The sequence below is a fragment of the Ranitomeya imitator genome, chromosome 7, assembly GCF_032444005.1.
Source record: "Ranitomeya imitator isolate aRanImi1 chromosome 7, aRanImi1.pri, whole genome shotgun sequence".
Lineage (NCBI taxonomy): Eukaryota > Metazoa > Chordata > Amphibia > Anura > Dendrobatidae > Ranitomeya > Ranitomeya imitator.
The window spans coordinates 90185570-90211640 of NC_091288.1; the positions used below are offsets into that span (position 1 = coordinate 90185570).

General features: G+C 44.4%; 1 protein-coding gene across 3 annotated transcripts in view; it reads left to right on the forward strand.

Moving 5' to 3' along the window:
- The window catches only part of NBEAL1 (neurobeachin like 1), a 287965-nt gene that overhangs the window by 141024 nt on the left and 120870 nt on the right, over positions 1–26071 (forward strand). For all 3 annotated transcript variants that reach the window (XM_069733637.1, XM_069733636.1, XM_069733638.1), the window contains 7 exons: positions 3751–3883; positions 4631–4759; positions 4926–5226; positions 5807–5892; positions 6783–6872; positions 12117–12285; positions 19678–19811. In XM_069733637.1, the coding sequence (XP_069589738.1) occupies positions 3751–3883; positions 4631–4759; positions 4926–5226; positions 5807–5892; positions 6783–6872; positions 12117–12285; positions 19678–19811 (1042 nt within the window). The remainder of the gene's footprint in view (positions 1–3750; positions 3884–4630; positions 4760–4925; positions 5227–5806; positions 5893–6782; positions 6873–12116; positions 12286–19677; positions 19812–26071) is intronic.

Genomic DNA, 26071 nt, shown 5'->3' on the forward strand with positions numbered 1-26071 from the left:
ACCACACATCTAGATAAGTTCCTTAAGGGGTCTAGTTTCCAAAATGGTGTCACTTGTGGGGAGTTTCCACTGTTTAGGCACATCAGGGGCTCTCTAAATGTGACATGGCGTCCGATCTCAATTCCAGCCAATTCTGCATTGAAAAAGTCAAACGGCGCTCCTTCACTTCTAAGTTCTGCGGTGCGCCCTAACAGTGGTTTACCCCCACATATGGGGTATTGGCGTATTCAGGAGAAATTGCATAACAAAATTTATGGTTACATTTCTGTTTTTACACTTGTGAAAATAAAAAAAATGGTTCTGAATTAAGATGTTTGCAAAAAAAAGTTAAATGTTCATTTTTTTCCTTCCACATTGTTTCAGTTCCTGTGAAGCACGTAAAGGGTTAATACACTTCTTGAATGTGGTTTTGAGAACCTTGAGGGGTGTAGTTTTTAGAATGGTGTCACACTTCATTATTTTCTATCATATAGACCCCTCAAAATGACTTCAAATGTGATGTGGTCCCTAAAAAAAAATGGTGTTGTAAAAATGAGAAATTGCTGGTCAACTTTTAACCCTTATAACTCCCTAACAAAAAAAAATTTTGTTTCCAAAATTGTGCTGATGTAAAGTAGACATGTGGGAAATGTTATTTATTAACTATTTTTCATGACATATCTCTCTGATTTAAGGGCATAAAAATACAAAGTTTGAAAATTGCAAAATTTTAAAAATTTTCGCCATATTTCCGTTTTTTTCATAAATAATCGCAAGTAATATCGAAGAAATGTTACCACTAACATGAAGTACAATATGTCACGAAAAAACAGTCTCAGAATCAGCGGGATCCGTTGAAGCGTTCCAGAGTTATAACCTCATAAAGTGACAGTGGTCAGAATTGCAAAAATTGGCCTGGTCATTAAGTACCAAATTGGCTCTGTCACTAAGGGGTTAAAATTGTAGCCCAAAACTAGATCCCATTTATAGAGGGGTTATAATAATACTTTGGGATCATAGAATTTTATCTTTTTTTCATCCTAAAATGACATCCTAAAATCTTATTTGCTTTTGAAGCTGCTGCCTGACATTGAGTACTTACTTGTAACCAGAATAACAAAGTCGCTCTCCTGTTCTGTACTCCCTGGTAGATTTTCATTAATGTATATGCAGCAGTTGAATTACTCAGGCCTAGCTGCATTACTCTACATTTATGTACATGAAACCTCATCTGCCAAGAGTTATCCATGCAGATATTTCATCTAGATCAGGAACGTCAAACTGAAATACACAGGGGGCCAAAAGTCACGGGCCAACCTCGATACTTATTTTTCCTTTTTAAATACACTGTGAGCAGAATTATTAGGCAAGTTGTATTTTGATCACATAATACTTTTTATACATGTTGTCCTACTCCAAGTTGTTCAGGCTTGAGAGCCAACTACCAATTAAGTAAATCAGGTGATGTGCATCTCTGTAATGAGGAGGGGTGTTTTCTAGTGACATCAATACCCTATATAAGGTGTGCTTAATTATTAGGCAACTTCCTTTCCTTTTGCAAAATGGGTCAAAAGAGAGATTTGACGGGCTCTGAAAAGTCCAAAATTGTGAGATGTCTTGCAGAGGGATGCAGCAGTCTTGAAATTGCCAAACTTTTGAAGCGTGATCACCGAACAATCAAGCGTTTCATGGCAAATAGCCAACAGGGTCGCAAGAAGCGTGTTGGGCAAAAAAGGAGCAAAATAACTGCCCATGAATTGAGGAAATTCAAGTGTGAAGCTGCCAAGATGCCATTTTCCACCAGTTTTGCCATATTTCAGAACTGCAACGTTACTGGAGTAACAAAAAGCACGCGATACTCAGGGACATGGCCAAGGTAAGGAAGGCTGAAAAACGACCACCTTTGAACAAGAAACATAAGATAAAACATCAAGACTGGGCCAAGAAATATCATAAGACTGACTTTTCAAAGGTTTTATGGACTGATGAAATGAGAGTGACTCTTGATGGGCCAGATGGATGGGCCAGAGGCTGGATCAGTAAAGGGCAGAGAGCTCCACTCCGACTCAGACGCCAGCAAGGTGGAGGTGGGGTACTGGTATGGGCTGGTATCATCAAAGATGAACTTGTGGGACCTTTTCGGGTTGAGGATGGAGTGAAGCTCAACTCCCAGACTTACTGCCAGTTTTTGGAAGACAACTTCTTCAAGCAGTGGTACAGGAAGAAGTCGGTATCGTTCAAGAAAAACATGATTTTCATGCATGACAATGCTCCACATGCCTCCAACTACTCCACAGCGTGGCTGGCCAGTAAATTTCTCAAAGAAGAAAAAATAATGACATGGCCCCCTTGTTCACCTGATCTGAACCCCATAGAGAACCTGTAGTCCCTCATAAAATGTGAGATCTACAGGGAGGGAAAACAGTCCACCTCTCAGAACAGTGTCTGGGAGGCTGTGGTGGCTGCTGCACGTAATGTTCATCGTAAACAGATCAAGCAACTGACAGAATCTATGGATGGAGGCTGCTGAGTGTCATCATAAAGAAAGGGGGCTATATTGGTCACTAATTTTGGGGGGTTTTGTTTTTGCATGTCAGAAATGTTTATTTCTAAATTTTGTGCAGTTATATTGGTTTTACCTGGTGAAAATAAAAAAGTGAGATGGGAATACATTTGGTTTTTATTAAGTTGCCTAATAATTCTGCACAGTAGTAGTTACCTGCACAAACAGATATCCTCCTAAGGTAGCCAAATCTAAAAAAAAAAAAACACCCCAACTTCCAAAAATATTAAGGTTTGATATTTGAGTGTTTTGGGTTGATTGAGAATATAGTTGTTGATCAATAATTAAAATAATCCTCTAAAATACAACTTGCCTAATAATTCTGCACACAGTGTATAATCATATGGAAACAAATTTAAAAGGGTTGTTCCGCGAGCAAAGTACATAATAGATCTTAATACTCAGATCATATGACCGGAGCATTGGGTATTTCCTTGTAGGCAGGGACTTACAGAGGAATCATGGGGCCCCGCAGCAGAAGTTCTAACTGTCCCCCCACATAAAAAAACCCTTAATATTCATTGACATGGGGTCACATAAGAGCATATACTTTCTCCCTGTCCACACTGTGGTGTTTGTACATCCTCATCCTCCCTACTAATATTTCTAACATTGACAGAATGGAGGAGGGAGCCTTAGTCTATGTGCCCACGTTCAGGAAAGTTAGCAGAATTTTCCTGAACAAATCTGGACTACTTTCGCCGGAAATCCGGTCACGTTTTTTTCACGTTTTTGCACATTTTTTTTTTTTTGCGGATTTTTCCAGAGGTTCCCAATGCAATAATATAGCGGCAAATCCGTGAAAATTTTTTTTCTGCGATGCTTTTTTTTATCGCAGAAAAAAATCGCAGCATGTGCACAAAAATTGCAGAATACATTAAAATTGATTGGGATGCTTAATGTAAGCGTTTTTGCAGTGGAAAACCGCCGAAAAAAACACGAAAAATCCGGAACGTGTGCACATAGCCTTAGAACGGAGGAGGAGTTTTGGGGGATTTGTAACATTTTGCGCCTAACTCATTTTGAGAGATGTACAGATTTCTGCAGCAGCAACATGGTATAACATTTTTTTTATTGAATGCTATTTAGGAATTTGCATGTATGAAGCTAATGAGTAATACAACAAATGTGCAGAAAGGTGTACAAAACCTATATATATTGCACTTTACAGCAAAGCTTTCATAATGATGTTCAGTTGTTGTTTACAGCTTTTTTACAAACAGCGGCACAGGATTTGAAGCCTTTCTCTCCTCCTCTGGTTTCCTGGTCGTGGCGGTGTGCACCAAGAAAGAGTACACTACTGTTCAGTTACCAGATCACTGTTTCTGTGATTCCTTGTGGGTAAGCGGCACTTATCGTATTGTCACCTAGATAGATTATGCGACTCTGACTCCATCAAATGGCTGCAAATACTGCTTGCATCAAAGAGTAGTATTTTACTGGTGCCGACTTGTGTTTATTAACTAAAGGGTAAATGATGCGCACTCTGCTTATATGCAGGTGCAGGCTGATCATGGACTAAGTCCAGTGACCATAACCAGGAGGAGGAACAGCCGCATTCAAAAATTCTTACAGGTTGCAAAAAGATATTTTTCTTATGAAATATACACGAAATGTTCACCTCAGAGGAAAAAAATAAGTGAAAACAAGGCAATCATGGCAATGTTTCGACCCTACCCATGGTCTTTGTCAAACCTCACTTGAATAGTAGAGAGAATCAATAGAAGGCTGGTATAGATCGAAAGACAGAAGTCCCTTCTGGGACATTTATACTTAATGGAGTAAGACGCTGTGACGGCATCCTACTCCATAAAGTAAATATGCCTCATAAGGGACTTCTGTCTTTCTATCTATACCAGTCTTCTGTTGATTCTCTCTACTATTCAAGTGAGGTTTGACAAGGACCCGGGGTAGGGTCGAAACGATGCCTTGTTTTCACTTATGTTTTTCCTCGCGGTGAACATCTCGTATATATTAAATAAAAAATCTCTTTTTGCAACCTATTATAATTCTTGAGTGTGGCTGGTCCTCCTCCTGACTTGTGTTTATCGTCAGAAACCTTTAACTAATTGTGATTTACTTCAACAGCACAGTATAGCCATTGTCCATGTACCTGCAAGAAGGTCGTTGGGATTTTTTGGACAAAGCAATGTCTACATTTATGTCAATGGACAGCTGAAAATCACTTCGCCTCTAAAGTTTCCCGCTATGAGTGAAGTAAGGATATAAATATGTTGCTTTATAATTCATGATTTTGTACAGTCTGCTCAAAATCGTTGTTGCTGGCCTGAATGTGTTAAGGGAAAGCATGTTGGGTGCACACAGTTGTTCTCGGATTATTGCCGCCATTCTCAAAATGTGACTTTTTTAAAAAAAATTTCAGCCTTTCACTTCTTGTTGCATTGGATCTGCTGGACAAAAGACCAATACACCCCCCCCATCACAGATAGCAGATCCTCCTGTCTCTCCTCCAAGCAGTACAAGTAGGTCATCACTGGGCGGCATTCTGTCTTCACCATCAAGAAGTGGGTTACAAGGAAAGACAGAATCTGTCAAATTAATTTCAGCTGGGACTCAAGATAGCGAATGGGGGTCTCCAACATCGCTTGAAGGTCAACTTGGATCTGTTCTTATATTCCATGATGCATTGCAAGCACATCAGATTAAGGCTTTGTACTTGGCTGGTAAGTGAGTGGTGGTTCTATTTAAAGAGGACCTGTTAGTTGCTCAAAACCATTGAGTTAAATACTTTGTGAAAATCCCTGAGGTCCCCGCATTTTCCATGTTTCACCTATTTTGCGCTGTGTCACTCCATCGCAGATATAGTCACACTTATCTGTTTTAGAGCATGTTATGTGAAATCTCCACATATAGTGCAACTGGGCAAGTCTTCTCTGGGGGGTGCACTTTCACCCTTCGCTCCCGGCTGCTGCCAATCACAGCTTTGCAGCTGATCTAGCAGTCACAGACGCTGCTGAGCTGTGATGAGCACATCTGTGAGGAAGGGATGAAAGTACACACCCCCAGAGAAAACTCTGCAGAAATGTCCAATTGGACGGCAAAGCAGAGATTTCACATATCACACTCAAGAATAACAAATTACTATCTCTGTAATGGCGTGACACAGTGCAGAGCTGCAAAAAGGCAGAATCAGGGATTTTATTCCATTTTTTTCAGCAAGTGACAGGTCCTCTTTAAATGAAGTGTAATTATTTGCATTTACATTGTACAGCGGCATTTATGTGTCTGTATACCTCTTGTTAGGCCCAAACAGCTTGAACCCCTGGAAATCACAGGACACTGAACTAACAGACCTGCCCAGCAAACTGCTTATTTATTATACACCAAAGGTTAGTAAGAAGCATTTACTGTGACTTTCCTCATATAGTTTATTCATTTAGGCTTTCCTCCTGTGCAGGGTGGTATCATGGTGGAATGAAGTCATGTAGAATGATCCTTGTGTACCCAACTTCTGTCCTTAGTTTATCTTACACTGTTTAAAAGCATACAATTTAGAAATACAATTGAAACCCTATTTATAATGATGGTATGACTTTGACGTGAGACATGGGCTATGTCGGCGATCTGTGGCTGCTGAATTGTGGCTCTGTGAACCGCCTCTTGCCTGACAGCATCCTCAGCTCCTCTTTTGATTAGCCGGTCTGGTGTGAAGTTATCATTGTGGCGTGACCCACATGTGACGGCACGCCATGCTGGCTGATCAATAAAAGAACCGGGGCTACCATCAGGTAAAAGGTGTTTTTCAGAGCTTCCGTGCAGTGACCACAGATTATTGATATGGTCAATGGACCGGGTCCTGTGCATCAATACTAACCAGCTCTACTTTACACAGGTGCTGGGCCTGCATTGTGTAGACATTTAATAGAAGTGAGGACTCAAGTACACTGGTTAACCTGTGGTTGTAAAAAAAAGAGCTGATCAACTAATTTGAGGCTGTTTAGATAGGCCGGCTGTTTTTCCGATATGCACAGAACAATCGCTAATTGATTCTTTGCATATACACTATCATTGTTCTCTGCAGCGTGAGTGCTTACACTGGACAATATGCTGCCATGAACATTCTTTTTGTCAGATTGTCTGATTGTCAGCTTGTTAACACTACAAGATTAGTAATTTTATAGAATTCTATTTAATGAGTGCTTTTCTTTTTGCAGTCTAGTTTTATGAAATATCAATATAATTAAATATTTCCACTAAAGGATTTTATTTGTTTGTTTAGGCTTGCGGAAATCATATCTGCCTTGATTTATCACCCAACCAATATCATGGACGATTGACTGGGAACAAAGTTGTTAACTGGGACATCAAGGTATTTAATAGAAAAGTGTAGCATTTGGCTATGCTCCAAAACCTCAGTGTGTTACTTTACTTCCTAGTGCCTTGTATCCTGTGTAGTAATAGTGATTCTCCACAGCCTCTCGTGCTTGGAATTGAGCTGCTTCCTGCAATTTTTATCTTTCATTTTATATAAGGAAATTAAGAAGGATGGTTACAGGAAACTTAATTATCTGCAGCTATTCTACCCAAGGCCAGCTAAGAAATAGAAGCTCGTGCATTCAATAAAATGACTAAACATGTAATTTTTAGTCAGTATAATATTAGACATGACAGTCTTTAGATGGAAGAATTGTGTCACTGACGTATGCTGTTTGGTAATTCAGGTGCATCTTCAGTCTGTTTTGCTAAATTTACACCATCCGTAAGTTAGTTTACTTCACAGTGGTAATAAAATGGCACATCTTTCCCTCATTGATCCTGAGAGATAATCCACTGGATTTACATTTAGAACAAGAATGTTATACATTTACATAAGTATTTGTTATTCTCTTCTAAATAAAACCCTGTAAGCCCTTATTAAAACCAGCACACATTCCCACTGTGACCAGCTCCTGAGCAGAGTAATGGTTCTCATGGTCAGTAAGCTTTGTCTCCACTAAAGAATGATTTTTTTTCCAAATGGAGGTAGTGCCCCCTTGTCTTTTGAGGGGGCTTTTACATGAAACATCTTTTGACTAGTGATGAGCGAGTATGCTCGTTTCTCGGGTTTTCTCAAGCTCGATCAGGAGTCCGAGTATTTTGGCGTGCTCGGAGATTTCATTTTCGTCGCTTCAGCTGCATGATTTGCGACTGCTAGACAGCCTGAATACATGTTGGGGTTGCCTGTTTGTTAGGAGATTCCCACATGTATTCAGCCTGTCCAGCAGTTGCAAATCATGCAGCTGAGGTGACTAAACCTAAATCTCCGAGCACGTCAAAATACTTGGAGACCACCCGAGCATGCTCGGAAAAACCGAGACTCGATCATCACTACATTAAACCACACTTTGTTTTGGCCCTGTATGTACTTTTATAAATCGATCAAGTCTCCCCTTAAACGTCTCTCCTCAAGATTACCGTATATAAATGTAATTCTTCTAATCCTTCTTAATAACCAAGATCCTCTATATCCCTTATCAGTTTTCTGTCTGCTCGTTGTATCTTTTCTTTTTTTTTTTTTCAGTCAGATCAATTTTTATTACAGGTACTTTATTCACACAAGCACTCGGTGCTTTATGGTGGCACCAATCCAATAATTTATTTACACCTTACTACCTGCTTGGTTTCCATCTATCTCCTTCCTTCTCTGGCTCTATGAAGCCAGAGCTGTCAATCAAAGAAGAGGGGATGGAGATAGGGGGAAACAAGCAGGTGTGAAGGTGTATGTAAGTGATTGGTCCCGCCGTGAAGCATCGATCGGCAGGACTTAGTTTGAACAGTCATTCTGTGCTGACAGTCCCATTCAGCAAATGTTTTTTTCATTTTATTAGATGCAATCAAGTACAAAACAAAGAATATACATATAGAATCAAATACAGTGTAATGGTAGATGTATGTAAGGTAGTTACAGTACCTAATTTTCGTTGAATTAGCAACCTTCCCCTCACCAAAGCCTTAAAGCCACAGCTTTGTACCTTTTCTAACTCCAAGGCATCCTTTATCTAAACTGGTGCCCAGATCTTAACTGCATATTGCCGATGAGGTGTCAGTAATGTTTTGTAAAGTGATAGTATTACATCTGTGTCAGACGAGTCCATGCCTCTTTTAAAACATAATAATATCTTGCTCTCCTTTAGAGTCCATTTTAATAACCAGTAAAGGCTAAGTATATATCCGTGAGCTGATAGTAACCCCTTTCTACCATTGGACATACTATTCTGTCTCACGAGGGAGCGCGGCCCATCGCATCCTGGTGTCAGCTGACGTCCGGCACTATGTGCCAGGAGCGGTCACGGACCTCTCCTGGCACAATAACCCCCAGGTTGCTGCGATCAAAGATGATCGCAGCGTTCCGGCGGCATAGGGAAGCATCACGCAGGCAGGGGGCTCCCTGCATGTTTCCCTGAGACCCTCAAAGCAACGCGATGTGATCACGTTGCTTCGAGGGTCTCCTACCTCCTTCTCCCTGCAGGCCCCGGACCCAAAATGGTCGCGGGGCTGCTTCCGGGTCCTGCAGGGAGGTGGCTTACAAGCGCCTGCTCAGAGCAGGCGCTGGTAAGCCAGGAGCACTGCCTGTCAGATCGCTGATCTGACACAGTGCTGTGCAAAGTGTCAGAACAGCGATCTGACACTATAGTGTGATGTCCCCACCTGGGGCAATGTAAAAAAGTAAAAAAATATATATATACATGTGTAGAAAAAAAAATATTGTTCCAATAAATACATTTCTTTATTTAAATAAAAAAGTAAAAGTACTCATATTTAGTATCTTCGTGTCCGTAACGACCCAACCTATAAAACTGTCCCACTAGTTAACCCCTTCAGTGAACCACCGTAAAAGAGGCAAAAAACAACGCTTTATTAACATACCGCCAAACAAAAAGTGGAATAACACGCGATCAAAAGACGGATATAAATAACCATGGTACCGCTGAAAACGTCATCTTGTCCCTCAAAAAACGAGCCGCCATGCAGCGTCATCAGCTAAAAAATAAGTTATAGTCCTCAGAATAATGCGATGCAATAATAATAATTTTTTTATATAAAATAGTTTTTATCGTATATAAGCGCCAAAACATAAAAAAAGATATAAATGAGGTATCACTGTAATCGTACTGACCCGAAGAATAAAACAGCTTTATCAATTTTACGAAACGCGGAAATTGTTCCAATAAAAGCGTCAACTCGTCCTGCAAAAAACAAGCCCTCACATGACTCTGTGGACCAAAATATGGAAACATTATAGCTCTCACAATGTGGAGACGCAAAAACTATTTTTTGCAATAAAAAGCATCTTTTGGTGTGTGACAGCTGCGAATAATAAAAATCCGCTAAAAAACCTGCTATAAAAGTAAATCAAACCCCCCTTCATCACCCCTTTCGTTAGGGAAAAATAATAAAATTTAAAAAATGTATTTATTTCCATTTTCCCATTAGGGTTGGGGCTAGGGTTAGCATTGGGGCTAGGGTTGGGGTTAGGGTTGGAGCTAGGGTTGGGGTTAGGGTTGGAGCTAGGGTTGGGGTTAGGGCTACGGTTAGGGTTGGGGCTAAAGTTAGGGTTAGGGTTTGGATTACATTTACGGTTGGGATTAGGGTTAGGGGTGTGGTTAGGGTTACCTTTGGGATTATGGTTAGGGGTGTGCTTGGATTAGGGTTTCAGTTAGAATTGGGGGGTTTCCACTGTTTAGGCACATCAGGGGCTCTCCAAACGCAACATGGTGTCCCATGTCAATTCCAGTAAATTTTGCATTGAAAAATCAAACGGCGCTCCTTCCCTTCTGAGCTCTGTCATGCGCCCAAACAGTGGTTTACCCCCACATATGGGGTATCAGCGTACTCAGGACAAATTGCACAACAACTTTTGTGGTCCAATTTCTTCTCTTACCCTTGGGAAATAAATAATTGGGGGCGAAAAGATAATTTTTGTGAAAAAATATGATTTATTTTTACGGCTCTACATTATAAACTTCTGTGAAGCACTCGGTGGGTCAAAGTGCTCACCACACATCTAGATAAGTTCCTTATGGGGTCTAGTTTCCAAAATGGTGTCACTTGTGGGGGGTTTCAAGGTTTAGGCACATCAGGGGCTCTCCAAACGCAACATGGTGTCCCATCTCAATTCCAGTCAATTTTGCATTGAAAAAGTCAAATGGCGCTCCTTCCCTTCCGAGCTCTGCCATGCACCCAAACAGTGGTTTACCCCCACATATGGGGCATCGGCATACTCAGGACAAATTGTACTACAACTTTTGGGGTCCAATTTCTCCTGTTACCCTTGGTAAAATAAAACAAATTGGAGCTGAAGTAAATGTTTTGTGAAAAAGTTAAATGTTCATTTTTTTTAAAACATTCTAAAAATTTCTGTGAAACACCTGAAGGGTTAATAAACTTCTTGAATATGGTAAAAGTGCTTACAACACACCTAGATAAGTTCCTTAGGGGGTCTACTTTCCAAAATGGTGTCACTTGTGGGGGGTTTCAATGTTTAGGCACATCAGGGGCTCTCCAATCGCGATATGGTGTCCCATCTCAATTCCAGTCAATTTTGCATTGAAAAGTCAAATGGCGCTCCTTCCCTTCCGAGCTCTGCCGTGCGCCCAAACAGTGGTTTACCCCCACATATGGGGTATCAGCGTACTCAAGACAAATTGCACAACAACTTTTGGGGTCCAATTTCTTCTGTTACCCTTGGGAAAATAAAAAATTGGGGGCGAAAATATCATTTTTGTGAAATAATATGATTTTTTATTTTTACGGCTCTGCATTATAAACTTCTGTGAAGCACTTGGTGGGTCAAAGTGCTCACCACACACCTAGATAAGTTCCTTAGGGGGTCTACTTTCCAAAATGGTGTCACTTGTGGGGGGTTTCAATGTTTAGGCACATCAGTGGCTCTCCAAATGCGACATGGCTTCCTATCTCAATTCCAGTCAATTTTGCATTGAAAAGTCAAAGGCGCTCCTTCCCTTCTGAGCTCTGCTGTTTGCCCAAAACAGTGGAAGCTTCATTCTTATTACCCTCTTGCCAGGCTATAAACATCTGCCCCCAGCTTTCTTCTTTCCCTCTGCTGGTTAATAATATTTCAGGGGATCCTGCACCATTTTTTTTCAGAAAAGTATTTATTAATAATGGTATGTACAGTAAGCTACAGAAGCACTGTAATATATTTGTAACTGACTTTTTTATATCTCTCTATTCTAAGTTTTCTATTCTAACTTGTCACGCTGTAATTTTACTGTACACAGCTGATGAAATGTCAGGTTTTCAAGGACATAGGTGTGTAAAGATAGATTCTGATAAATGCCATTATTTTGGCAAAGTGCTGACGCTCAGCAATATTGTCATAAGTTTGAGTCTGCCGTAATAATTACAACTTGGCTGTATGGATGGCAGCCGCAGAGACTTGTTAGGAAATTGTTGTAAACTCAGCTCACTAATATTAAGGAGACAAGTGTAGATATTTGTGAAAAACTAGAATTCTGTCATTGTTCTGTTAGCTGAAAGAAAATTGTGAGCGTTACAAGTGACTAAACATTTACATCCTTATTAATATGAACACACTATATTTCTGTTTCAGGACATGATCAACTGCATTGGTGGACTAAACACATTATTTCCGCTGTTGGAGCAAATTGGCTGTTTAAATGAGTTCGCCTCTGACCGATCTGAAAGTATTAGTCTTCCCCCAGAGCTGTTGACGCCTACAGAGGGAGATTTTGTTGTTCTCTCTTCAACAAAAGCTTCAGGTATTATTTTTTACAATTACCATACTTATTGTGCATTTATCTTTGTATTACATACAGTGGGGCAAAAAAGTATTTAGTCAGTCAGCAATAGTGCAAGTTCCACCACTTAAAGGGAACCTGTCACCCCGTTTTTTGAGATTGAGCTATAAATACTGTTAAATAGGGCCTGCGCTGTGTGTTCCTATAGTGTATGTAGTGTACCCCGATTCCCCACCTATGCTGAGAAATAACTTACCAAAGTCGCCGTTTTCGCCTGTCAATCAGGCTGGTCAGGTCGGGAGGGCGTGGTGACATCGCTGGTTCTTCCTCAGCTTTACGTTGGTGGCGTAGTGGCGTAGTGGTGAACAAGCAGCGCGCGATCTGCGCTGTCATCCCTTTCGTCGGTGGGGGCGGCCATCTTCCTGGGGCCGCACGTGCGCAGATCGAGTGCTCTGCTGCACGGGGCTTCAGGAAAATGGCCGCGGGATGCCGCGCGTGCGCATTAGAGATCGCGGCGGCCATTTTCCCAAAGCTGAGATGCAAACTCGGCTTTGGGAAAATGGCCGCCGCGATCTCTAATGCGCACGCGCGGCATCCCGCGGCCATTTTCTTGAAGCCCCGTGCAGCAGAGCACTCGATCTGCGCACGCGCGGCCCCAGGAAGATGGCCGCCCCCACCGACGAAAGGGATGACAGCGCAGATCGCTCGCTGCTTGTTCACCACTACGCCACTACGCCACCAACGTAAAGCTGAGGAAGAACCAGCGATGTCACCACGCCCTCCCGACCTGACCAGCCTGATTGACAGGCGAAAACGGCGACTTTGGTAAGTTATTTCTCAGCATAGGTGGGGAATCGGGGTACACTACATACACTATAGGAACACACAGCGCAGGCCCTATTTAACAGTATTTATAGCTCAATCTCAAAAAACGGGGTGACAGGTTCCCTTTAAAAAGATGAGCGGCGTCTGTAATTTACATCATAGGTAGACCTCAACTATGGGAGACAAACTGAGAAAAAAAAATCCAGAAAATCACATTGTCTGTTTTTTTTTAACATTTTATTTGCATATTATGGTGGAAAATAAGTATTTGGTCAGAAACAAACAATCAAGATTTCTGGCTCTCACAGACCTGTAACTTCTTCTTTAAGAGTCTCCTCTTTCCTCCACTCATTACCTGTAGTAATGGCACCTGTTTAAACTTGTTATCAGTATAAAAAGACACCTGTGCACACCCTCGACTCCAAACTCCACTATGGTGAAGACCAAAGAGCTGTCAAAGGACACCAGAAACAAAATTGTAGCCCTGCACCAGGCTGGGAAGACTGAATCTGCAATAGCCAACCAGCTTGGAGTGAAGAAATCAACAGTGGGAGCAATAATTAGAAAATGGAAGACATACAAGATCACTGATAATCTCCCTCGATCTGGGGCTCCACGCAAAATCCCACCCCGTGGGGTCAGAATGATCACAAGAACGGTGAGCAAAAATCCCAGAACCACGCGGGGGGACCTAGTGAATGAACTGCAGAGAGCTGGGACCAATGTAACAAGGCCTACCATAAGTAACACACTACGCCACCATGGACTCAGATCCTGCAGTGCTAGACGTGTCCCACTGCTTAAGCCAGTACATGTCTGGGCCCGTCTGAAGTTTGCTAGAGAGCATTTGGATGATCCAGAGGAGTTTTGGGAGAATGTCCTATGGTCTGATGAAACCAAACTGGAACTGTTTGGTAGAAACACAACTTGTCGTGTTTGGAGGAAAAAGAATACTGAGTTGCATCCATCAAACACCATACCTACTGTAAAGCATGGTGGTGGAAACATCATGCTTTGGGGCCGTTTCTCTGCAAAGGGGCCAGGATGACTGATCCGGATACATGAAAGAATGAATGGGGCCATGTATCGTGAGATTTTGAGTGCAAACCTCCTTCCATCAGCAAGGGCATTGAAGATGAAACGTGGCTGGGTCTTTCAACATGACAATGATCCAAAGCACACCGCCAGGGCAACGAAGGAGTGGCTTCGTAAGAAGCATTTCAAGGTCCTGGAGTGGCCTAGCCAGTCTCCAGATCTCAACCCTATAGAAAACCTTTGGAGGGAGTTGAAAGTCCGTGTTGCCAAGCGAAAAGCCAAAAACATCACTGCTCTAGAGGAGATCTGCATGGAGGAATGGGCCAACATACCAACAACAGTGTGTGGCAACCTTGTGAAGACTTACAGAAAACGTTTGACCTCTGTCATTGCCAACAAAGGATATATTACAAAGTATTGAGATTACATTTTGTTTCTGACCAAATACTTATTTTCCACCATAATATGCAAATAAAATGTTAAAAAAACAGACAATGTGATTTTCTGGATTTTTTTTTCTCAGTTTGTCTCCCATAGTTGAGGTCTACCTATGATGTAAATTACAGACGCCTCTCATCTTTTTAAGTGGTGGAACTTGCACTATTGCTGACTGACTAAATACTTTTTTGCCCCACTGTATATAAATAAGATTATTTTCAGGGTTCTTTCCTTTCACACAGGGTTTCCTGGAAAAGTGCAGGTTTATTTTTTTTTTGTTTGTTTTAGTCAGTAAACAATGTTGTGGCGAGTTTGAGGTCACCAGGGAACTGTACAGTTTTTTCTGTGTTTTTTTGTGTGTGTTTGTAAATAGTATATCTGTCATTAGGATCAACCCCGCTAAGCCACCTGGTATCTGTGATCTGATGCCTTATTCCAAAGAAATCCACTTTTTTTGTAATTTGTTAATGAAGTGTTAAGATCTATGAGGCGGTCATAGATCTCACTGAGAATCTGCCTCCAAAGCTTATTTTAAAGGAAAGTGGGCATTACCAGTGTGAGACATTTATTGACTGACAGTCTGCTCTCCTGAGCTATATGTCTCACACTTGTAACTCCCCCTTTGACTGACAGCAGCCACTGCCCCTGATGTCTTGTATAGAGTATCCCAGCATTTAGGAATAAAGTAAATGTTAGTTTCGGGGCAGCACGGTGGTTCAGTGGTTAGTACTGCAGCTTGCAGCGCTGGAGTCCTGGATTCAAATCCCACCAAGGACAACATCTGCAAGGGGTTTGTTCTCCCCGTGTTTGCATGGGTTTCCTCCGGGTTCTCCGGTTTCCTCCCACATTCCAAAGACATACTGATAGGGAATTTAGATGATCATCGGGGACAGCGATGATAATGTGTGCAAACTATAAAGCGCTGTGGAATATGTTAGCGCTATATAAAGATGAAGATTATTATTTATTATTATTATTATTATTTCGGACCACCCCATGAAGGAATTAACCTCACTGTAGTGTCACCTCTACAAGCTGTTGATTTGTAGACAGACAGAGGTTGGATGTGTTCGATTATGTAAGACGATGAAACCTTTCAAGCAACCTTTATAAACTTTACAGGTAAACACAACTACTGTTACCAGCACACACAGGTGAAATGTAACCTCACACCCTCATGCTGCGTACCCTTTTTAAGAGGTTTATCTGGTTTCAGAAAACCTCTTTGCCCAGGCACATTTCTTTGTATAAAAACAAACTGCTTTCCTCGCCCTCCCTGGGCCCAGTACTGAGTTTCACCAGCTGCTTCCAGACCTGAATGCCATACATTATGCATTACCAGTGTAAGAGTATTTCTGAAATATTTTACTTAGATCAGTGTAATAACAACATGAAATTCATGCCCCTGCCACCTCCTTCTCAATGAGATGGTCAGTTCTGTGTAGATGTGTATGTATTGGCTGTTATGTTCTCCTCCCTTTCTTATAGTAGATCTTTTCTTGATGAAATTGAAGTATGTCACTGCCTTCCTAGTCAGCTTGTAGTTCTTTACAGGCTGATTACTGTGCCTTCATGTTTGACCAGATTGTGACAGCCATGTTTCACGGTCGGTGTGCAAACCTCAATGCCCAGACTGACCGTGGGTCTCCTGACCCAAATTTATAGCCTCATACACATATGCGAGGTTCCTAGTTCTGGTCAGGACAGCTCTGGTCAGTCAGGGCATGGTGGACTGCATACGGACCATGAAATATGGAATCTGAAGAATGATGGGGTGTTTTTATTGGACCTCTGTTTTAATTTTTGTAAATCTGTAGCTATTCTCTTCCTGCCCTTTGATGGGCAGCATCTGCTCACAGGGACCTGGTGGCTGTGTTTCTGTTGTTTACTGACACTTAATTAGGGCCAAAGTGGTTAATACCTTGATACCTTCTCTATATACATGGAAGCTTATGATACCATCTGTAATAGAGGAACGTTACTCAGATTTGCTACAAAAAAATGTATTTGTGTACTGAAAAGAGAATGGACAGCACCTCCAAAAATCATACAGTGATCTAATGCCGCTGGGCAAAAATATACACTGCTCAAAAAAATAAAGGGAACGCTAAAATACCACATCCTAGATATCGCTGAATGAAATATTCCAGTTGCAAATTTTTATTCATTGCATAGTGGAATGTGTTCAGAACAATAAAACATAACAGTTATCAATGTAAATAAAAATGAATATCGCATGGAGGTCTGGATTTGGAATGATATTCAAGATCAAAGTGGAAAATCAAATTACAGGCTGATCCAACTTCGGTGGAAATGCCTCAAGACAAGGAAAAGATGCTCAGTATTGTGTGTGGCCTCCATGTGCCTGGATGACCTCCCTACTGTAAAACACCTGGGCATGCTCCTGATGAGGCGGCGGATGGTGTCTTGAGGGATCTCCTCCCAGACCTGGACCAAAGCATCCGCCAACTCCTGGACAGTCAGTGGTGCAACGTGACGTTGGTGGATGGTGCGAGACATGATGTCCCAGATGTGTTCAATCAGATTCAGGTCTGGGGAACGGGTGGGCCAGTCCATAGCTTCAATGCCTTCATCCTGCAGGAACTGCTGACACTCTGCAGCCACATGAGGTCTGGCATTGTCCTGTATTAGGAGGAACCCAGGGCCAACCGCACCAGCATATGGCCTCACAAGGGGTCGGAGGATCTCCTGTCTATACCTAATGGCAGTCAGGCTACCTCTGGTGAGCACATCAAGGGCTGTGCGGCCCTCCAAAGAAATGCTACTCCACACCATTACTGACCCACTGCCAAACTGGTCATGCTGAAGGATGTTGCAGGCAGCAGATCGCTCTCCACGGCGTTTCCAGATTCTATCTTGTGTGTCACATGTGCTCAGTGTGAACCTGCTTTTATCTGTGAAGAGCACAGGGCGCCCAGTGGCGAATTTGCCAATCCTAGTGTTCTGTGGCAAATGCCAAGCATCCTGCACGGTGTTGGGCTGTGAGTACAACCCCCATTTGTGGACGTCGGTCACTCAGACCATCCTCACAGTTTGTGCAGACACCTGCACATTTGTGGCCTGCTGGAGGTCATTTTGCAGGGCTCTGGCAGTGCTCCTCCTGTTCCTTCTTGCACAAAGGCGGAGGTAGCGATCATGCTGCTTGGTTGTTGCCTTCCTACAGCCCCCTCCACGTCTCCTGGTGTACTGGCCTGTCTCCTGGTAGTGCCACCAGCCTCTGGATACTACGCTGACAGACACAGCAAACCTTCTTGCCACAGCTCGCATTGATGTGCCATCCTGGATGAGCTGCACTACCTGAGCCACTTGTGTGGGTTGTAGAGTCCGTCTCATGCTACCACGAGTGTGAAAGCACAACCAACATTCAAAAGTGATCAAAACATCAGCCAGAAAGCATTGGTCTTGATAATTTTCAGTAATTTCCACCTGTTGTCCATTCCATTTGCACAACAGCATGAGAAATTGGTTGTCAAACAGTGTTGCTTCCTAAGTGGACAGTTTGATTTCACAGAAGTTTGATTTACTTGGAGTTATATTCTGTTGTTTAAGTGTTCCCTTTATTTTTTTTGAGCAGTGTATATAACTGAACATGAGGTTCTTAGTTTAACATTCTGATCAGACTGAAGCCCACTGCCATGTCACTGCAAACCTCGTAGTGGGTCCCTATGGCCCTAACGGAGCGGAGCCGTGCACCAACCACCGCTGCAGAGACAATGCATCGGCAAGGTGGACGGCCTGGTGCCTCACAACACCCATGCTGCAAGACTAAGTCCCCATTACCCCGACTGCGCTGCCCCACCAGCACAAAACCGCAGCAACAATGACCGCCACACAGCACCAACACCAAATGAAAGGAGCATTGAAACTCCCCTTCCTCAAGCTCGCCAGTGAGAGGAAAAATGGGCTAGACCCCTTACTTTGCTGTCTCCTGCTAATTTAAAATCACCTGTGCTAAGTGGGAGGAGTGCACATCCATAACATTTATTGGTGTCTCATTCAATTAGTAACAAGTTAATACAGCTATATGATATACACCAGGCTTACCTAGTACCTCTTAGATTACACTGGGCTGATCCTTCGTCTGTGACTTGTCCTAAATGTTATGAAGACTCGGCTGGCGGCTATAAAGCTTGGGCTTGCCTTCACACACAAACATTAATGTCTGAGGTCGGTATATTTTATCCTCTATACTTGGCACACCAGCCCCATTATGGATCCAGAGGTCTGTTTGTTTGATGTTCTGAATGAGGAATTCTAGAGTCACTAAAATTAATTTTTTTTTGAGAGAAACTATTTTTATGTCTCTGAAACCACAGAGCCCTCCTGATATGAGGTTGTTTTAATTAAAACAGTGAACATAGTGGTTTCTTTTATATATGCTTATCGGTACGTTTCCGATGTATGAATACAATACTATATAGATTTACTTGTGTTTTAAAAAAAAAAAAATAGTATCCATACATCAATAACATCCCAATAAGTTTGGGAGGGTCCACGGCCTCTGACTCCATAGTTCATTCCACCTCTGATTTGGGAACCTCCTGCTTTACTTTCCCTGTGTGGGGTTCCCCTCCTGCGCCTCAAAAGGTAATCACCCCACCTAATACTGTTGACCACTGAACCATACTTGTTTTACTTGATTAAAGTGAACCTGTTAGCAGTATTGTGCCTAGTAACCTGCAGACACCGTCAGGTCGACGCCGTTATACTAATTACAATGATACCTGGGTGATGAAATCTGTCTTGTGGTTGTTGTTTAATCTTTATTTTGAGTTAATGAGATTCTCGTGCTCCAGGGTCGCCGGTGGGGGGGGGTATTCATGTGGTGCTCTGATTAGGTATTCACCAGTATGGCTTCTAACACTGTCTCATTGTAACCAGTATAACGGTGCCGACCTGACACTGTAGGTTACTGTGCACAATTCTGCTGACAGGTTCCCTTTAAAGTATCAATAACTGTCATACTCTGGAGTCTCATTGTTTTCTTGATCTTTCCTCATTTTATGAAGAGTTTTCATAAATGACTTTGGGGTAGCATTGATCTGTTTCGGATTGTGCTCCCTCGTGTCTGTAACATTTGTATTTGTGTTGCAGAGGCTCGTCTGGAAAAAAACATTATCGCTACTTTTGTTTTGACGCTTAAGCACTTTATTCAGAGACATCCAATCAATCAGGAGAATTTAATGCATACGCACGGAGTTACAACATTAGGGGCTCTGCTGCAGAAGGTATGACGTTCATTTTTCATTACGTGAATACCCCTATGGTATTATATTTGATATGGGTGAACCAAAAGTAGTGCATAGCTTTATGAATGGAAGAGATATATTTTACACTGACTCCAGAGATCTAGTTTTGCAGCATTTGCCCCGTATTCACATGTAAAGCGCCATGGAATAAATGGCGCTTTAAAAATGTATAATAATAATAATAATTTAAGTTATTTAGTAGGATCAGGGCCAGTATAAGGTCTTTGCTGGTTCTTACGGTTAGTATATTTTGTTTGGTGTATTTACGGTACATTTATTAGAAAATAGGGATAATACTATCATTTGTACTCTAATGCATGCTTATGTATGTCATGTGTTCTTCTTTCTTCAATAAAACGTATTTGACTTAAAAAAAAAAAAAAAAAATGTTGTTGTTAAGAGCTTTACCTTTGTGAAGTTCTTTTTATCTACAGACTCGAGACTCCTATAAATAAGCAAATTGAACATTTTACCTGCAGGAAATAATTTTCTGCACAGGAAGTGAAGCTTTTCTTATGACAACCATTGAAGCAAAGTGTGTTTATATAAAAACAGCCAACTCCTCGAAAAAAGAACCTCTTTTAGTAGGGTTGGCTTTCTCACAAATAGGGCTTCAGATTTTCCTCTCTGTTATCCAAACCTTTTTTTGTCAGTTATTAAATCATACTCGCTAATCTGACAGACTAAAAATGGCTCGTGTATTGTATGCATACTTTGACACCTTTAACTCTTCATCTTCCATATTATAAACTACAGCTGGTAAATGCAGCCACTGTCATACATAGTTTCTAATAACTTGATTTGCATTTTCTAACTTGCACCTTATTGGGACCAATAGACACTTTAAGTTACATTAATCACGGTGCAAATGATGCATATTATGTCCAAAGCTCCGATCTGCCCTCGTAAAATGCCCCTTCTTGTGTCGTGTATGCTTTGCTTCTGCATGTGTTGACTACGTCATTGATTTGTAGGCTGAGCAAACCTGTTGCCCCCACTGCCATCAGGTACATAGCTTTTATCCTCCTACTCTCTCTGTCTAGTGTTGTGTATGTTGCTTTCCTATATCTTCTGTTCCTACATAACAAGCTAAATTAATTTCTCTATCGCCTCTCATTGGGGGACACAGGAACCATGGGTGTATGCTGCTGCCACTAGGAGGCTGACACTATGCTCAAAAAAAGTTAGCTCCTCGTCTGCAGTGTACACCCCACCGACTGGCATTATACACTTCAGTTTAGCTTAGTGTCAGTAGGAGGTGGACACGGGTCTTTGAATAGACCCTTATCTACTTCAATGTGCGTTGTTTTTCTTTTAGGTTCTCCGGAGGGATACAGGGTGAGCAGTCACACCTGTAGTCCCACTATGTGGACTATGAGTACGGCGTGTACTGCCACCCCGTATCCTCATAGATCCCTCAGCAGGACCATGATCCTAGCACACAAGCGTGCTCAGAAGTCCGGTCCTAGCTCAGTCTCCCACCCACTCTCCGACCAGAGCCTGTCAGTCGGAGGAGACGAGGATGTCCATCACAGCTCCGTGGACGTCTCATTCCCCTCAGGTTAGTAACTGCGTGGGATGTTTAGGTGAGTATTTTCCCCTCTCATTCCCAGATCTCCCCTGATCCTCCCTCACAGTTTGGGGGAGTAGAAGTCCCTAAATGCGCTGCACGTTTTTGATCCCAGGGGCATCTTATGGCGGCGCTGACCTTTATTTTTAATAGGGATCCCAGGGGCAGCCACACGGGCAGTATCTCATCGCGCGGCAGCCCTTCAGGCTGCCGCGCTTCCTCCTGAGCTGCCTCCTTCATCGGTGACCCTGCAGCCGCACTGCTTGGCGGCCACAATGTCCCCTCTTACAGCCGCTCCCCCCTGCAGCCTCACTGTTTGGCGGCCGAAATGCGTTTGGTGTCTGCGCGGCGGCCTTGGCAGGCTGCCGCGCTACTTCCTGCGGCGCACTGCTCCGGCGCCACGATTCTCTTCTCCGGCGGTGCCGGCCTCTAATTTAGGTTCCGGCTTCGGCCGGGGCCTACTTCCGGCGCCGTGACCCCGCCACTTCCGGTTTCTCGGGCGGGCAGGCTGCCGCGCTGCTCAGTCCCTGCGGCGCACTGCTCCAGCGCAGCGGTTCTCTTCTCCGGCGGCGCCGGCCTCTAATTTAGGTCCCGGCTTCGGACGGGGCCTACTTCCAGCGCCGTGATTCCACCACTTACGGTTTGCTCGGGCAGGCTTTTTCCCCACCAGACAACCTCCACGCATTCTCCGCCAACCAACACCATCTTGGTGCTCCTGGGCGCTCAGCAGACTCCACCTCCCACCTTGCTGGCGCCACACATCGCCGCTCCACTACCTGCAGAGCGCGCAGTCTGGCGTTTTTCCCCTTCTTGAAGTGCGGCAGGATCTCACATCACCTCCCTGTCTAAAGACCTTCCCCGGAGGTCCACCCGCAAGCCGGACAACTTCTTCCACCTGGATCCGTTTTCAGCCGTGAGTAGCTCTGCACTGCAGACTGACACTCCCCTCTGCCCCCCTGTCCCCTAACCCTCTGGCATTTTCTTCAGGGACCCTTCAAAATGGCTACCTCTAAGGGAGGCCGCTCTCATCCTCCTACTTCTTCCTCCGCTTCTTCTGCCTTAGTCAAATACTTTGCATGTTCGTCCTGTAACTGCAAACTTCCCTCAAGTCAGTCCTCTCCACTCTATCAGACCTGCAGAAACCCGATTGTTCCCACCGCCCATGATCCCCCGGCTGCTCCGCTTGAGTGATACCCCCACCCCCAGCTGGGCCTCCTCTCTGTCACAATCGGTAGCGGATCTAACTTGGGTGTCTCAAACTCTGGTGTCCGTGCTGGATCGATTACCCCTGCAGACCCCCGCAGTGGCCAGCGGGTCGCAGGAACCTCCGTCTGAGCCCTCCATTATAAGCCGCAAAAGGTCCATACAGGAACGCCGGTCTGAGTCCTCTTCTCGTTCCATCTCGCCACACGGTCCTTTTCTGCGGTCAACCTCTTCAGCAAGCCATCCTGTCTCAGCGGGACAGGTCTGTCCTTTCCCTGGATCGTCCGATCCGACTCTCTCCCCGGGTCAAACGGTCTCTCAACTTGTGGCTGTCGTCCCCTCTCATCTCCCAGGGCAGGTCCTTCCTTCCGGTTCACTGGCAGGTGGTGACGACGGACGCCAGCCTGCTCGGCTGGGGTGCGGTGTTTCGCCACCTGACTGTTCAGGGTCGTTGGTCGACACGGGAGACAACTCTGCCGATCAATGTCCTCGAGATTCGGGCCATCTTTCTGTCCCTTCTTCACTGGGAAAGGATTCTCAGGGGTCTACCAATCCGAATCCAGACGGACAATGCCACAGCTGTGGCATATGTCAACCATCAGGGGGGATTCGGAGCTCCTTGGCCGAGGTATCCAGGATCCTCCTCTGGGCAGAGGCAACGGTTTCGGTGATATCCGCGGTGCATATCCCCAACGTGGATAATTGGGCCGCCGACTTCTTCAGCCGCAAGGGCCTCGCGGCAGGGGAATGGGCCTTGCATCCGGAGGTTTTCCATCAGATTTGTCTTCGATGGGGGACTCCGGACGTGGACCTCACGGCGTCCCAAATGGACAGGAAGGTTCCTCGGTTCGTCTCCAGGTCTCGCTACCCCCTCGCGGTGGGCGTCGACGCCCTGGCCATTCCTTGGTCGCAGTTCGTGCTGCCCTATCTGTTCGCACCCCTGCCCTTACTTCCCAAGCTGTTGAAAAAGATCAAAGCGGAAGGGGTGCCGGTCATTCTGATTGCCCCGGATTGGCCCAGGAGAGCTTAGTTTGAGGAGGTCGTCAATCTTCTCGCGGACGCCCCTTGGCGCCTTCCAGACAGGCCCGATCTGCTATCTCAGGGTCCGATCTGCCACCTGAATTCTCGGTCGCTCAGTTTAACGGCTTGGCTGTTGAAACCGCTGTTCTAAGAGCATCCGGCATTTCGGACCGGGTGATTCACACCATGATCCAGGCTAGAAAGCCTTCGTCTTCCAGGATTTACTATTGTACCTGGAAGGCTTATTTCCGTTGGTGCGAGTCCAACTGCGTTTCACCTATGTCCTTTTCCCTGCCTTCCATTTTGGCCTTCCTTTAGGCAGGACTGGATTCGGGCCTTGCTCTTAGTTCCCTGAAGGGCCAGGTTTCTGCGCTCTCCATCCTTTTTCAGAAGACTTTATCTTCTCGGCCACAGGTTAAGACCTTCCTTCAAGGAGTGGCCCATGCTGTTCCTCCGTACAGGGCCCCTGTGGATTCATGGGATTTAAATCTTGTACTGGACGTTCTGAGGGTTCCCCCCTTTGAGCCTCTCAAGGAGGTTCCTCTATCAGTCTTATCTTGGAAGGTGGCCTTTCTTGTGGCCATCACTTCTATCCGACGCGTTTCCGAGTTGGCGGCCCTCTCTTGCTGACCTTTCTTGGTCATCCGCCAGGACAAGGTGGTCCTCAGGCCTCCGCCTTCTTTTCTTCCTAAGGTGGTTTCCACATTCCACCTCAACGAGGACATTGTTCTTCCTTCCTTTTGTCCAGCTCCGACTCATCCTTTGGAGCGATCGTTGAATAAGCTGGACCTAGTCAGGGCAGTGAGGATCTACTTGGATAGAACGTCCGCTTTCCTTAAGACGGCTTCTCTTTTCGTCATTCCTGATGGCACGCGCAGAGGTCTGCCGGCTTCCAAGGCGACTATTGCTTGCTGGATCAGATCGGCAATTTTGGAGGCTTACCGGGTCAAGAATAGAGTGCCCCCTCCTGGGATAAAGGCTCACTCTACCCAGGCAGTCGGCGCCTCCTGGGCGGTACACCACAGGGCTTCTGCCTTACAACTTTGCAAAGCAGCAACCTGGTCTTCCATCCACACGTTCGCCAAATTCTACAAGGTCCATACCTACGCTTCAGCGGACGCCAGCCTAGGTAGAAGGATCTTGCAGGCGGCAGTGGTGAGTCCTCTCACCTGATGGAAGTATGTTTTTTCCCACCCCAGGGACTGCTTTTGGATGTCCCATGGTTCCTGTGTCCCCCAATGAGGCGATAGAGAAAACAGGCTTTTTGGTTGCTTACCGTAAAATCTGTTTCTCGGAGCCTCCATTGGGGGGACACAGCACCCTCCCATGTTGTTCAATTTCTGTTATTCCTTGCTTTATGACTGTTCTCACATTTACAGTTCTCATGTTTGTTGTTATGTTTTCAACCTTGTTATTTATCTCCTACTGCTTTCTCACTAATAACTGAAGTGTATAATGCCAGTCGGTGGGGTGTACACTGCAGAGGAGGAGCTAACTTTTTTTGTGCATAGTGTCAGCCTCCTAGTGGCAGCAGCATACACCCATGGTTCCTGTGTCCCCCAATTGAGGCTCCGAGAAACAGATCTTACGGTAAGCAACCAAAAATCCTGTTTTTTAAAGCATTGGGAACCCATCATATCGGTTTACATTAGTATAAGGCTAGGGTCACATTGCGTTAGTGCAATCCGTTTAGCGCTAGCGGATTGCGCTAACGCAATGTTTTTTATGGGGCCGCATTCGGGGTCGCGGTAACGTCCCCGCTCTCGCAGATCCCCGATCTGCGAGAGCGGGGAACGGACCGCGGGCGCGCCTCGGACGCTGCAAGCAGCGTCCGCGGCGCGCCAGGAATCTCCGGCGCGTCGCTAGCGCGTGCCAAACATGGCACGCGCTAGTGTAGCGCGTTCCCATTAGCGTGAATGGGCGCGTTAACGGCCGCGTTGCACGGCGTTAATTTCGCCGTGCAACGCTGTCCGTTTAATGCGGTCCCATAACGCAATGGGAACCCAGCCTAAGAGAAGCTAGATGTTTTATAATGGAATCTTAGGAGTGCCCAAGGAAGAAATAGCTCTAAACAAGGTAATCTGTCGCAGCAAGAAATGCAATTTTCTGCAGTTATAGGGATAATCTGCCAGTAATTAGCATTAAAATAATGTTGGACTGTCCTATTGGAGCATCGGCTACAGGGAGAAAATGAACTTCTATCTTCCCTGCCACCACACGCTCGGGTAGGTGCAGGGAGCTGTTATATTCACTGCTTATTATATTATGATTGCGCTGTGATACCTCCCCCGCTACATTGGTTGACAGCCTGCCCTGCACACACTATAGAGCCTGCTGTCAATCAGTTTGCTGGGGTCTACTGCACACTTACTGTGTAGTGGGGGCAGAGTGTCACCTCTCCCTGCAGTGCCACCAATGCGAGCAGCTACAAGAGAGGATAGAAGTT